The sequence below is a fragment of the Staurois parvus genome, unplaced genomic scaffold, assembly GCF_062004578.1.
Source record: "Staurois parvus isolate SC_StPar_1 unplaced genomic scaffold, SC_StPar_1.0 ptg000902l, whole genome shotgun sequence".
NCBI classification, from domain to species: Eukaryota; Metazoa; Chordata; class Amphibia; order Anura; family Ranidae; genus Staurois; species Staurois parvus.
Genome location: NW_028318698.1, coordinates 1,550,930 through 1,565,598, shown reverse-complemented (window position 1 = coordinate 1,565,598; position 14,669 = coordinate 1,550,930). Strand labels below are relative to the sequence as shown.

Here is a 14,669-nt window from a genome sequence, read left to right as displayed (position 1 = left end):
TGTTCTGATCAGCTGCAGACATGCAGTTCTCAATGCATACACTACACTCAAATCATTGATCAGTCCTCTCCTCGGGTACACCCCCCCCCAAGATGTAATGTATTAGTATCTCTTCCAGTGACGTAGAATGGCAGAGGGGGGTTCTCTTCCAGGAATCCATCCATCGGGCAACCAGCTCTCCCCTCCTGCAGCCATTCCCCAGCCTGAGGCCTGCACATGGCAGGAGTACATTATGAATGAGCTGCCATTAACCCCTTCCACGCCTGACTATGGCAGTAAAGGGTGACAAGCAGCTATAAACCAAGGTCAAAGTCAACTAAAAGGCGCCACCACAGGCTGTAGCGATGCTGCTGAGCAGGGGGCAGCGCCCACGTGGCCGGGGGGGGATTTAAACCGGCACGTGGTAGGTGTAACACCCCGGCCTGTGCAGGAGGATGGGGGACCACGTGAGGTTGAGGGATGCTCAGAACCTACCCCGAGTTGGAGGCACAGGTGGCCCGTATGGAGTGGATCCTGAGCCGGTTGGCCACATCCCTCAGGGCCTGCAGGTCCTTGTCCTCAGGTTTTCTGGTAGGTATCCATGCTGGTGATGGGAGGAATGGCCTGATGATCTCCTTCCTAACCTGGGTACTGTCTGAGGATCAGTCCACTGGGCCGAACTTATAGGGAGCCGCCCTCGCCTCTGACTGGAGGAAATGAGATCAGAGAGGAGGAGAGGAGAGGGCTCCTCATTGATGGGAGGACTGGGATGGTGTCACCACATCATAATGCATGATATTACACAGCAACATACAGCATGACAGCTCAGCAGCATGCATATCTCTGACACCCACCACTTCCTCCCCTGATTGCTGTGTGTATGGACTGTCATCTACCCTGAGATCTGAGCAGAGCTCCTTTGTTCCCTGGACACTGATCACCAAGCTTCAGCTGTATTCACCTGCAGTGTACAGATTTACCCCAGGTTCACACCTCAGTGTTTTCTGCAGAAACACACTACAGCCCATTTAACATGATTTCCTATGGGACACATTCACATCTCTGTGCTTTCACCCAGAGTGTTTTTTGGAAAGGGTCAGGGACTTTTGTGAATGCAAAAAGTTGCATTTTTGTTTCTATAAACTTCAATGGAAATGCTGCAGAAAAGCATGTAGTGCCTTCTTGCTGCATTTTGCGTTTTAAATCTGCCTAGCAGCAAGAAAAAGAAAAAAACCCGCAAAACGCATAAAAAAACGGAGGCGCAAAAATGCAATGCAGAAACCGCACAAACGCAACCTACATAGGTGTGAACCTAGCATTCTAGAATATCTACAGCTAAAAGGATTCCCCAGAAATCTAATCTTAGAGATTGTAGAACTACTGCATCCAGCATATAACATCAACCATTAGTATATAGATGCACACTAGTATGGAAATAATACAGGCTTTGTAGAAGAGATTCGTGGCAGTACGTGCATCCAACGTACAAACAGGTATTATCAGCAAAGGGTCCGATAGGAGTCCTGGTGGAAGTGTCCACATATATCTGGGTATAGATCGTTATGAACAGAGATTTCTCCAGATGAATGTTGCTGCAAAGTCAAGATGCAGGGCCCTTGAGGATGATCGCAATGCGGTGTCCATCTTTCTGTCAGTGACCTTAAAGTGGAGTTCCACTCACCCTGTCAAAAAATAAAAGTCAGCAGCTACACAAACTGTAGCTTCTGACTTTTTAAAAACAGCCACTTACCTGTCCCACGATCCCGCGGTGTGTCCCCCGCAGCCCGTTTCACCAGCCGTCCTGTAGTCCAGGAGGCCAGCATCTTCAGTGTAGGCACCCGGCTGTGATAGCTTGCGGCTTCACAGCCGGGTACCCACTGCGCATGCACGAGTAGCACTGCGCTTTCTGAATGGTCTTGTAGTCTTTTGGGACCTGTCACGTGTCCCAAAAGACTACAGGGAGGGAGGACACCTTCTGTTTCCGATCGCCTAGGCGATCGGACTGGAAGTAGGAGTGGGTGCCTGTCAAATTCGGGTACCTGCTCTGCCCCCCAAAGGTGCCAACCCTTAATGGGGAGCAGGGGAGCTGTCTTTAAAGCAGAACTTCCCCTTTTGGGTGGAGCTCCACTTTAAAGCGATACTAAATGCTTATCTTTTTTAAATAACAAATATGTTATACTTACCTGCTCTGTGCAAGGGTTTTACACAGAGCAGCCCTGATCCTTCTGTACTCAGCTCTTCCACTAGCCTTCTGGGCTTCTGCCGACCTTTAAGTGCCCCCATAGCAAGCCGCTTGCTATGGGGGCACTTGTGCGTGCTCACCCCTGAGCCCCGCTCTGTGTGTCCAAAAGACACACAGAACAGGGGTTGGCCACACCCCACTCCCTCCTCACTGGCTGTGATTGAGCTGCTCAGCTGCTGTCTCTGAGCCAATGAGGAGGCAGAGAGCTTGGACAGCAGCTCCTCTCATGCACATCACTGAATCCGGATTTGGCTCATTTATGTATGAAGGGCTGCGGGGGGAGCTGCATACTGAAAGCTTTTTCCCTTCATGCATAGAAACATGAGCACCCCCCCCCTCTTCCTGAACCATACACGGGCCACATGCCCTCAACATGGGGGGGATCCCCCTCCCAAAGCACCTTGTCACCATGCTGATGGGGGCAAGGGCCTCTTCCCCACAACAAACAGGTGCTACGCCCAGACATAATCCCCACAGAGGTGGAATGTCGTTGCTCTGGCTCTGTGTGTCTTCCCAGCACATATGCAACTGAATGATGAAGATTGGTATAGCCGGCACTCATCTTCCCGAATCATAAACTTTATTGAATGAGTAAAATGTGCATATAAAATGTCTTACGCGTTTCAGCAATAAGCCTTATTCATATCCATCTGGCTATGATTAAGGCTTATTGCCGAAACGCGTAAGCCATTCTTCTATGCACATTTTACTCGTTCAATAAAATTCATTATTCGGGGAGACAAGTGCCGGCTATACCAATCTTCGTCATTCCTCTTCCCCACAACCCTGGGCTGTGATTGTGGGTGTCTGCGGGGGGTGACTTATCTGAATCCAGATCCCAGGCCCCCTTTTTGTGAATGAGTACTGGGTACATAGCGTAGCAAAAAGGTGTGCAGTGTGAATAAAAACACAACAGTTTTTGAAAAGTCCTTTATTTTAATAAAAAAGGCCAAAACAATGGTTCCATAGTTGTAATCCATTGTTAATCACTACATCATGAAGATGCTGACTCGCCAAATTGACGCCCGCTGACCTGTCTGTACCCACTGAGCACTTGCCGCTAGCTGATATTTGCGGGTCAGATGTAGTCAATTGGCCAGAGCTAGCAGTGACGTCAACCGCTAGCTCTGCACAATTGTACTGTGATTGGCCAAAGCATTGCACCTGACCTTTGGTCGAGTGCATTGCTTTGACCAATCACAATGTACTGTCAGAGTGCAGTGCATTGTGGGGTGCGGTGGGCGAACAGCCCGCTGAACGCCCTTACCATTTGTGTGTTCGCAGAAGCCCATCAGTAGCGCTACTCCCCACTGTGTCTTCATGTGTGCCACCTCAATTGGCTTTATGGACAGCACAACTTCGACTTGTACCCATTAGAGGATTTCCTCACACCTCTTTTTCTGATGACGATTCTAAAATTTTGGATTTCCTCTCTTTCTTGATGACAGTGGTCACCTGTACAGAGTTATGAGTATCCCCAATGGGGACATACAGGAGAAAAAGTGATCAATTAATCAAATTCCTTCTGATCTTTTACTGTCCAATCATAGGTTGTATTGTAGAACTGTAAATGAAAAGCTTCGGGCCAACAACCTGGCTCTCTTTTGCAGCAGGGCTCCCAAAATAGGGAAGTTAAAACCTGTCTACAATCTATAGCTGTCCATACATCAGCTGAATTTTATTTAAACATTGTATGGAAATTCTAAAAGATTGTTCAGTCTTGAAATCGAGTTAACACATTTCATTTGAAAGCCCATACAATTTTGTCCAGACCTTTTACTGGAAAGGAATTCTGGACATGGTAAATAGGTTTCAAGCCTATCATATACACATTACAATGTGTATGATTTTTCCCAAATAAAAACTACATCCACTGTTAAAATTTTGTTCAAGAAATATTTTCCATCCTGCTCCTTCGAATTTCCTCATCAGAATTGTCAAAACCAATCGTCAATTTGACTCCACTATTAGAAAATTGAACTAATGTTATGAAAACAAATTTTTTCAAACAGAATTCTATTGGTGCATGACCTGCTTAGTAACTTTCTGTTTTTTGTGAAATAATCCTAGCTGAACCTGTCTCAACCACGGTCTCATAGAATGCCAGGGTTCCTCCAGAAGTTTCTAGGGGTTCCTTGAGCATAGAGCAGTGATGGATTGATTTCCTGTCTCATCGTGCCTAAATAGTTCTATCCCCAAAGTCTCTCAGCAGAGCTTGTGGTGTGGGACCAGTAGAACCTTTCCTCTTATCTCTCAGATAAGCAACAATTGACACCAGTGATGGTTTCACCTGTCTATAAGGGAGCTCTTCTCCCAGTGACCAGCAAAGTAAGATGGTTCATGAATGTAGGTGGACCATTACCATGAAAGTGGGCTGTGACCATGAACTTAAGTGGACCATCACCATGAAAGTGGACTATGACCATTAATGTTACATAGTTAGTCTGGCTGAAAAAAGAGAAAAGTCCATCCAGTTCAACCATTAAAAAAAAAAGTTATATTCCTATACCCACAGTTGATCCCCAGAAGGCAAAAAAAAAATGTGCTCCTGCAGGGAAAAAAATTCCTTCCTGATCCCCCGAGAGGCAAATCGGATATGCCCTGGGTCAACTTTACCTATAAATGTTAGTATCCAGTTATGTTCTGTGTATCTAAGAAAGAATCCAGGCCTTTTTTAAAGCAATCCACTGATCTGGCCAGAACCAACTCTTGAGGGAGTCTATTCCACATTTTCACAGCTCTCACTGTGAAGGAACCTTTCCGTGTTTGGAAAATACATTTCTTTTTTTCTCCAGATGTAAAGTAAATGAACCATGACCATGAAAGTGGCCTATGACCATGAATGTAAGTGGACCATGGCCATGAAAGTAAACTATGACCATGAATGTAAGTGGTCCATGACTATGAAAGTAAACCATGACCATGAATGTAAGTGGACCATGACCATGAAAGTGAAATATGACCATGAATGTAAGTGGACCATGGCCATGAAAATGAACTATGACTATGAATGTAAGTGGACCATGACCATGAAAGTGGACCATGACCAAGAAAGTGGAATATGACCATGATTGTAAGTGGACCGTGCCTAAGAAAGTGGAATATGACCATGAATGTAAGTGGACCATGGCCATGAAAGTGGAATATGACCATGAACGTAAGTGGACCATAACCAAGAAAGTGGAATATGACCATGAATGTAAGTGGACCATGACTAAGAAAGTGGAATATGACCATGAATGTAAGTGGACTATGACCAAAAAAGTGGAATATGACCATGGATGTAAGTGGACCATGACCATGAAAGTGGAATATGACCATGAATGTAAGTGGACCATGACAAAGAAAGTGAGCTATGACCATGAATGTAAGTGGACTATGCCCATGAAAGTAGACCATGAATGTAAGTGGACCATTACCATGAAAGTAGACCATGAATGTAAGTGGACCATGATGTCAGGGTCCTGTCCTCGACAGCAGTTCTGGAAGATCTGGCATTTCTGCCAGTACTCTGCATGGCCACAGAAGCACACATCAGCCTCAGTTTGGTGCCAGACGGCCTTTATAGGGAGGCTCATCACTTCCTCAAGTTGCTGGATGATCTCTAGTTCCCCGTGCCCTGTTTCCTGTGATTCTGACCTGTGATTTCCTGTTACCGACTCAGCTTGCTCCTGGACCTGTCTACTCTGCTTTACCCCTGATCTGACCTCGGCTTGGCTTACGGATACTCTCTCTCTCTCGCTCCTCTGTGTATGATCTCGGCTATCCCATCTGACTACGTCTGCTCTGATTCCCACCTGGTACATGACCTTGGCTTGAACCGACTACCCAGTAAACATCTAAATCCCGGAAGGGCTTACACACCACGCACAGGCGCCTCCTGTTTGCAGACCTATCTCTGTGCACCAGCTGTGCTTCTGAGTGGACCACCAACCAGCACTCCTACAGGCGACCTGTGCAACTTTGGGCCTGACTCCCGCTGTCCCACTCTCAGGGTAGTCTGGAACTTAGCCGCAAGGGAACCCCTTTCTCCATTGGCCTCCATCACCAGGTATGTGATACATGACCATGACAGTGGGCTATGGCCATAAGACTTGACATTTCTTTACTTATCACTAATGTAAAGGAAGCACTATGATTTTCTTTTCTGGTCCTTTTTATTCATTTTAGTTTATGTTCCTCATTAAAAATTATCTTCTCATACAGAGCGCTAAATATGCCACATTATGTAATCTTTTATTTAATACTATCTGATAGCACAAATGTACTTTGAGGTGTAGATATACTGCATGTATTAATTATTAGTAGAGGTCCCATGAGACCTTAATATTATTTCAAGTGTTCCTCTGTGGTAGGAAAGGTTGAGAAATGCTGCTCTAGTCAATGCAGTAAGTGTACTACAATACCTTTTGCTAATCTATATCAAATTCTTTAACTAGACTAGAATGAAGATGTGATGACATCATGCCATGTTGCACTTGTAAAGGGATTGCATGAATCTCATACCCATTCAAGCTCCAGGCATTCAGTATTGCTGATTGGAATGCCTGTTTGTGCATTCCCATAGTATTATGTTTCATTCAGCATGTGCCAGAGTTGTCATTATGTGTGATATGGGAGTGACTGGAATAGTTGGCACGGCAGTTATTGAACATGCTTGTTCTTACAACGAAGGCCTAGGCTCAAATCCATTAATGTCTTCGATGACACATACTCTACTGTACACACTGTATTTGATATTAATAGAAAGCCAACTCCTTCAATCAGACAGGATAGCTATAATGAATAGCACATCATGTGATAATAAATCATAATGCTATAGACGTGTATCATGGGGCTTGCAAAGTAATAAGCAGTCAGTGACAATCTGAAAAATGGTTTTGTTTTTTCACTTGGGATTAATGAATTATAAAATAAAGTAAATAAGTGTACATGCACAAATAATATTTTATTGACAGTAAATATTCATATACACATTTTGCACATATTTGTATTTCATCTACATCTTACATCTAACAGTTCAAAGCCATACACTAAGGGGTCTAGTTCTAAAAACATTTGTAGGACAAATGTGACAATCATCTGCCCAGCTGTGTGGTATTTTCTGAAATAACAGGAAAAATACCACATTATGGCCAATAGATGGAGCCGAAAATCATAGGAAATCACTTTATTAGGCAAACAAAGGTCAGAATTTGTCACAGCCAGGCCAGTGCTTGTCACTTATGTCCAATGAATTTTTCATAAGTAGACCCAAATTGGTTCATGTTCTATAGGAAAGAACTTTACATAGTATCATTAATCCCCCTCCAAAATGTGAACACAGCAGTTATGTATTTTTATAACAGGCATTACCATGGAAGTGGGCTCTGCAAAAGTTCATCAGATGGGGCCCACCTGAACTCAGATATTTTAGTGGTCTAGTACAGGGGTCTCCAAATTCTAAGTGAAGGACCAGTTTACTGTCTTTCAGACTTTAGTAGAGCTGGACTGTGACCAGTGGGGGGTAGAAAATGTCCTAGCATCAGGGGGCAAAACAATGCTGATCATTGATTGTAATGAAATAAATAGTGCCCCATTGTTGGTATCAATGGGAACAACATTGCCCCATTTATGCTGTCAATGGGAGGAATAGTGCCCCATCAATGGTGTCAGTTGGTGGAATCATGCCCCAAGGGCCAGATAAAGGAACGCCAAGAGCCACATCCTGCCCCTGGACTGCAGTTTGGAGACCATTGGTCTAGTATATTCAACCTTTTAATTTTTGTTATGCATCCTTAAAGTGTAACTCCAGAACTTGCTTGTTTAGTTTTGAATAGAGGGGGGGGAGGGTAAAAATATCTGGCAAGTGATATCTAGGGTCTCATTAAGGAAATATCTATCAACTTCTCACCCCAGTGATTGTGGTGTGAGTAAAGCTGGCCATACACTAGCCAGAATTTTGTTTGAAAATTTTATCTTCTGGAAAATTTGCACATGTAATGTGCATGTTTTATGTACAAAATAAACCTGCTTAACATGTCTCGGATGCCATTCAAGTAGCAGTTATGGATGAAATTTGTAAGGCCTTTCGATCAAAATTAGTTGACTTGATGACAAGATCAAATGCACCGCTGAACAAGTTTTTAAAATTTCCACACAAATGTTCGACCAAAATTCTACTAATGCATAATCTGCTTTAAAACCTCCAAGAGGAGTTGGAAGCAGGCACTTTCTTCATCATATTTCAAAGGGAACAATAGGAAATGGAGAAGGACTTCAAACCCATCCAGTTGAAGTCTTTTACCACTTAATGGTCAGCTTGCTGGCATTCTTCACCATAGACATGAGTTTGACACAGTTGGATTGGGTATCAGTCATCTCTTGTCTGTTTCCAGGAGGAGTGACCCCGTAGTTTGCACATTCAAGGCAAAGTAAAAGGTTCAAAGAATTGCCCACTCTCCTTCCCCCGTTGCCCTATTTGCCTAACAAAATACAATGGATTACAAAGTATTTCCAGGTATAGAGTAACTTGGGTCTCTCTTCCCTTTCTCCAGCAATGCAGTTTTGGGTGTCTTAAGTGGCCATTTGCCAAGCCTGAGGGCTGTCATGGACAGGTGGTTTGATCCTTACCCCTATCAAGCTCTTGGAGGGAAAGTTGGCCTGCATTCAGGATTTTACTGAGATAGTTTCTAAGTGGGTATGCATGTATAATATATCGTACTTTTTGTATTACTTTAATAATATGTGCAATATTAGTTGAACCAAGTGGCTGAGGAATGTATGGATCCATAGTAAATATTCACTACAAAACTCTGATAGCCTGCACAGCTAGTAGAGAACAGAGTCCAGGAAGTGATGCATTTCTGTTTGAGCTTTACCAATACTGAGTGGACTTTTTGAATTATTTTAAAAATGGTTGCCTTTGGAGTAGCAGCATGAATGGCCGCCCAGAAGTTTGGAAGGCGCTGTATACTCGCCCACTCTCTAGTGTGTAGTATTCACCTTAGGTACTGACAGTTTTTGGGGTTGGTCCATTTTTTTAGTTGTGGTAAATGTAGAATGCTAATATTTTAGAAAAGAGTGCCAATCATAATGTTCATACGTACTAGAACAACATCAAGTTGGAATGCAAAAGTGCTGTTCTGCCAGTTACCTCTCTCTGTCATTTAAAGAAGGATGGCTACAGGCAGTAAGTTGGTTATATTTTATATTTTGGTGGGCAGCAACCATAAAATGTCCCTGGGTCTGCAACTGAATTTTTTTACTAGTTCCAGTCTGCTTAAGTAGAAAAGGTGGCCAAAGTGGCAAAAGGAAAAGTGGTCAAAATACAGGAAAAATATCCACATATTTGTCTGGTTGAATATCAGTTAAATAGCCAAGAGACATAGGATGAGTCTTTTTTGGCCAAAATGGGGGACAAACTCATGTCCATATGGTGAAGCAGGTGACTGCTGGCCAACTGGGATCAACTTAGCACACCTCAATACATGAAAACAAGTTCACTAGCATACACACAGGTACGAAGAGACCCTTCATATTTTTATGAATTAATTTCTTAATATTTGATAGGAGTTTGGCTTTATGGTCAGAATGTTTTAAACTTACAGTACTGATAAACACAGGATAGTCTCTGAGCCAGCTGTTGGCAGAAATCCGTCTGTGGTTGTTCCCCATGCCAGCTAGCTGCCTGTTGTCGAAGGAACATTTATCTGGAAGGAAAATTCTCATATCTGCGGCCAGTTCTGATGCCAGATATTGTTTATTCTGCTGTAGTTTACAGTAAGTGCCCATTTAGGCTGTTTGTTCTTAATAAGAATCTTTACAATAGATGTATTATAATATTTATTATATATAAGCCTCTAGTAGAGCAGAATGGGACAGAGTGTAGTACTTCACCATTCCCCCTCCTTCTTTGGTGATGCATTGCACTCAGTCATAAACTATGCCCAGGTGCCCAGGACAATGCATGTCCAAGTGGCCCAACTAGAAGCTGTAAACAGAGGAATGGTGCCATTGGTCGAAACTATGGGCAGAGCTGGATCCAACCTATGCTGTAGTATAGGGCCCAATACATGTCCAGGTGGCTAACTAGAAGCTGCAAATTGGGGCATGGTGCCATTGGTCAAAACTCTGTACGAAACTATGGGCAGAGCTAGATCCAAACTAGGATGTAGTATAGGGCCCAATGCATGTCCTGGTGGCCCAACTGGAAGCTGTAAACTGGAGCATAATGCCTATGGTCAAAAGATGTACTAAACTGTGGGCAGAGCTGGATCCAACCTAGGCAGTAGTATAGGGCCCAATGCATGTCCAGGTGACCCAAATGGAAGCTGTAAACTGGAGCATAATGCCTATGGTCAAAAGATGTACTAAACTGTGGGCAGAGCTGGATCCAACCTATGCAGTAGTATAGGGCCTAATGCATGTCCAGGTGGCCCAACTAGAGGCTGTAAACCAGGGCATAGTGCCATTGGTCAAAACTCTGTACTACACTATGGGCAGGGCTAAAAACAACCTAGGCAGTAGTATAGGGCCTGATGCATGTCCAGGTTGCCCAACTAGAAGCTCTAAACTGAGGCATAGTGCCATTAGTCAAAACTTTGTACTTGCCTCTCACTTCAAAGGAAGGAAGTACTTGTGGCCAGTTGGTGTCTGATGGGGCCATGCCAGTACAGAAAATGAAAATGCAATGGAATCCCTTTGCCATTGCAATCTTTATCAATGACAATCAAAAGGATGGGTCAGTCCAAAGCAGCTACCTTGCCAGGGACCCTATTCTGTCTTAGACCATTTTGACAATGTAATATTTTATTTTCAGTCTGGTGGGGGTAGGATGGGGTTCCCCATTCTAAGAACTAAAGTAAGCATCAGAATGTTTTCCAGAATGACAACTAGAATATGAGATATTTAGGGACCTTCACTTAATGGTACTACCAATACCAAAAGCGCATGCAAAAACCTCTTATGCAATACCCAGCTGGGGGGGGGGGGGGTGTTATACTGCTTCTCATAGTTCTTTCTGTAATATTGTAGAAATTAAATGCTGAAAGGCACCACACTATAACACAGGTACTACACTAAGAATCAATAACATATTTTTTAAAGAAATCTTTACTGAGAAGTATGTGAGCTGCCATTGCTAACTCCCCTTTTGAGAGTGCTAGATGCCTGGCTGTATGCTGAGCCATACAATACTTCCTGAGCCACTGACCCAGAAAAAGTATGAGGATTGGATATCTGACTTTACTCTGCATTCACTGACCGCCTGTGTATTCTGATCTGGTAACAGTAATGAAGCCAGAGACATCTGGCAACTGACATTTTCAGAAGGCAACTGACATTTTCAGAAGGAGATTAGCAATGGAAGCTTTTCTTTTTGTCTCAGTACAGATTTTCTTTAAATGTCTTCTATGAATGTTGCAAGGATCTCTCAAAGATTAAGTACAATAGGGTCACTCAGATAAGTCATCATTACTTTCATTCACAATGACTCGGTCAGAGATTGGTTGATCTATGTCTGGCTCCACTGTGGTCAACTCTGGACTCCGGGGCATGCGATGCCTTTTCAGAAGCTCAGCCACATAGGCATCTTTAAGACTGTCAATGGTCCTCCTCTCTGGTGCTGGTCTGGGTTTTGTTGACAGAAGATCATACAATCCAGCAGGGCCATTCAAAATTCCTCCTCTTTTGGCAGATACTCTTCTCTTGTACTTAGATAGTTCGTCCAGGGTTGGCCAGCGATCTTGCTCACCAGAATCATAGAGGTCATCTAAAACACCATTAATACGAAAATTAGAATGATTGGCCCTAGAGAAGTTTAAAGTACAAATAAATACATGGACAGTGTTGTAGACTTGCTTCAATGTGGCTAGCAATGGAAAAATGTAAAACTGAATGGGCTGATAACATAGACTGCAACTTCGGGCAACTGTACTTGCTTTAGAGACAAATCCAAAATATAATTTTTGATGCCGATACCATGGTGGGTAAATAATTACTGCTGTCTAGTAGAAATTAACATCTATTTTCTACTATTTTCTGTGTACATGTTCTGCTGGCAACTCAGTGGGGTTTTAAATGGTTTATTGAAATATTTTCTAGAATTCCTGATATGTTTGTGGCCTATAGTTACCCACATTCAGTAGATGATCCTCATTCATAAAATTATGAAAGCTTTGTACACAGATCAGGCTATTTAAGTGTATCCTTGGGTGCTACATTTGTCCATGTCATATCTGTACACCAGGAGAACATATCCATTTTCCTTTCAATAATTTTTATTGTTTTTTTGGTATTTTTAAGTACAAAATACAATTTCAACCACTTAATAGTACAATAATAAAATCGCAACTATAAAATAGTCAAGAGCGGTCGTATACAAATGGAACATAGTTAGATTAGGTAACATTCTAAACAACTTGTCAAAAGGTAGAAATAGAACATATAATATTGTGTTGCTTAGTTAGCCAGTGTACAGAAATGGTAGTCTGTCTGTAGCCCAATCTCCAACACTAGTCAAAAGGTATAGCATTTAAGATATACTAATGTATTGCAGACTGGGAGATGTGCAGGACATCTCGCGGGTTGTACGACATCCCAGCAGGAGAGCCAAGGAATGGAAATCAAAAAAGAAAGGAGAGCAAAAGAGATAGAAGCAGATTGAAGGAGATGGACATCCAGAACACCTGAATTCAATTTGAAAAGTTTAAACAAGCTATAGTGAGGTGAAGCTGTTCACTGAAATCTCGGGATGGGCGTATTGGATCCATGGAGTCCAGGTTTTGAGGAGTCTCTCATGGGTGTCTGAGATGATGTTAGACAGTTTCTCATTTATTTAAAAAAAAGTCTAGACGGCGGTGGACTTCCGTAAAGGATACAAACTGCTGTTTCCAGGCTTTCGCAATGGTTTGTTTGGCTGCCGATAGTACGTGAATGGCTAGTTTAAAATTGGTGTTCAGATATACCTGGAGGTTTTAGGTGTAAGAGAGTGTACCAGGGGTCTCTCGGGAAGGGGCAAGTGAGTAGTGATTGGAGTAGTTTGAGAACCTTAGACCAGAATCTGGAGAGCATAGGGCATATCCACCATATGTGTAGAATGTCGCCTAGTGCGTTACAGCCGCGGAAGCAAATATTAAGGGCGGATGGGTAGAGAAATGCTAAGCGGGATGGGACAAGGTACCATCTTGTCACCGTTTTGAAAGCTGATGCCATAGTGAGGATATTAATGGAGCATGAGGTTAGCGTTAACCATATCTGTGACCAGCATGCACGATCTTTAGTGCCTTTAAGATCTCTTTCCCATCTGGAAACATAAGAGTGGTTGTTAGGATTCTGTAAATTGGTTAATTGTAAGTACAGGATAGATAAGTTTAGGGGAGAGAAGCGTCCAGTGGCATATGTGTTCGAACAAGGATAATTGGGTGGTCGGGTCTTTGTCAGTAAGGACCAAGTTTACCCAATGTTTGATCTGGAGGTATCGGAAAAGTTCCATAGGGGGGCTTGATGTTTATCCCTTAATTCTGCCTACATGTAAACAGAGCGGCCCATGAAGAATGAGTGAATACATTTGAAGTTGTGGGAGATCAACCAATGGAATGTGGTAAGGGATTCGAGGCCAGGTGGAAACAGAGGATTGCCCACGAGAGGGAGGAGCGGTAAATGGAAGGAGAGTAGGCCACTAGTGTATTTTGTGGAATCCCATATACGTAACAAGTGGGCCATTAGAGGGCTGATAGATGTGGTACTGGATTTCGGGGGGAGCCATAGAAGTGAGGAGAGGGAAATCTGGTGGCATGAGAGTGCTTCTATAGTTACCCATATGGGGGCTTGTTGTGCTAAGTACAGTGAGATTAAGGGTGCGATTTGAGCCGCCACATAGTTCTTGAGGAAATTAGGAACTCCCAAGCCTCCCTGTTTCCGGTATGAGCGTGGTATATTTAGTGATCCGAGATCTTTTATTGGCCCAAATAAAGCATAAAACATGATTCTGAAAAGATTTCAGGGTATAAGAAGGGACTGGAACAGGGAAGAGTACAGAATAGATATAAAAGTTTAGGAAGGATGGTCATTTTTGCTTCATTTATTTTGCCCATCCACAAGAGAGGTTGGCGTGACCAGGTTGTAAGTAGGGTTTCGAGGGACCGGAAAGTTGAGATATAATTGGCCTTGTAGAGGGTGTAGTAAGAGTCTCTAAGGTTAATATCTAGGTATTCTAAATGAACAGGGCCAGGTGAAGTTGTAATTTAGTTTTAGTATGTTAACGTTCGCCATAGGGAGGGAAATGTTAAGGGCTGTGAATTTGTTCTAGTTTACTACCCTAAATGTTGGAATTTTTATTTAGATAAAATGGAGAAGAGGGTAGGTAGAGAGGTATGTGGTTGGGTCATAATCAAGAGAAGGTCGTCAATTAATGCACTAACATTAAAGGTTTGGTGAGCAAACGTGACGCCTTTGATGTCTGGATTAA

At 43.0% G+C, this 14,669-nt stretch overlaps 1 protein-coding gene across 1 annotated transcript in view; it reads right to left on the bottom strand.

Annotated features, from left to right (window-relative positions):
* Positions 1-7,150: 7,150 nt before the first annotated feature.
* LOC149442216 (uncharacterized) overlaps positions 7,151-14,669 on the bottom strand; it is a 37,883-nt gene continuing 30,364 nt past the window's right edge. Inside the window, exon 4 of the mRNA XM_089656396.1 lies at positions 7,151-11,972. Within this exon, the coding sequence (XP_089512522.1) occupies positions 11,656-11,972 (317 nt within the window). The 3' untranslated portion in view covers positions 7,151-11,655. The remainder of the gene's footprint in view (positions 11,973-14,669) is intronic.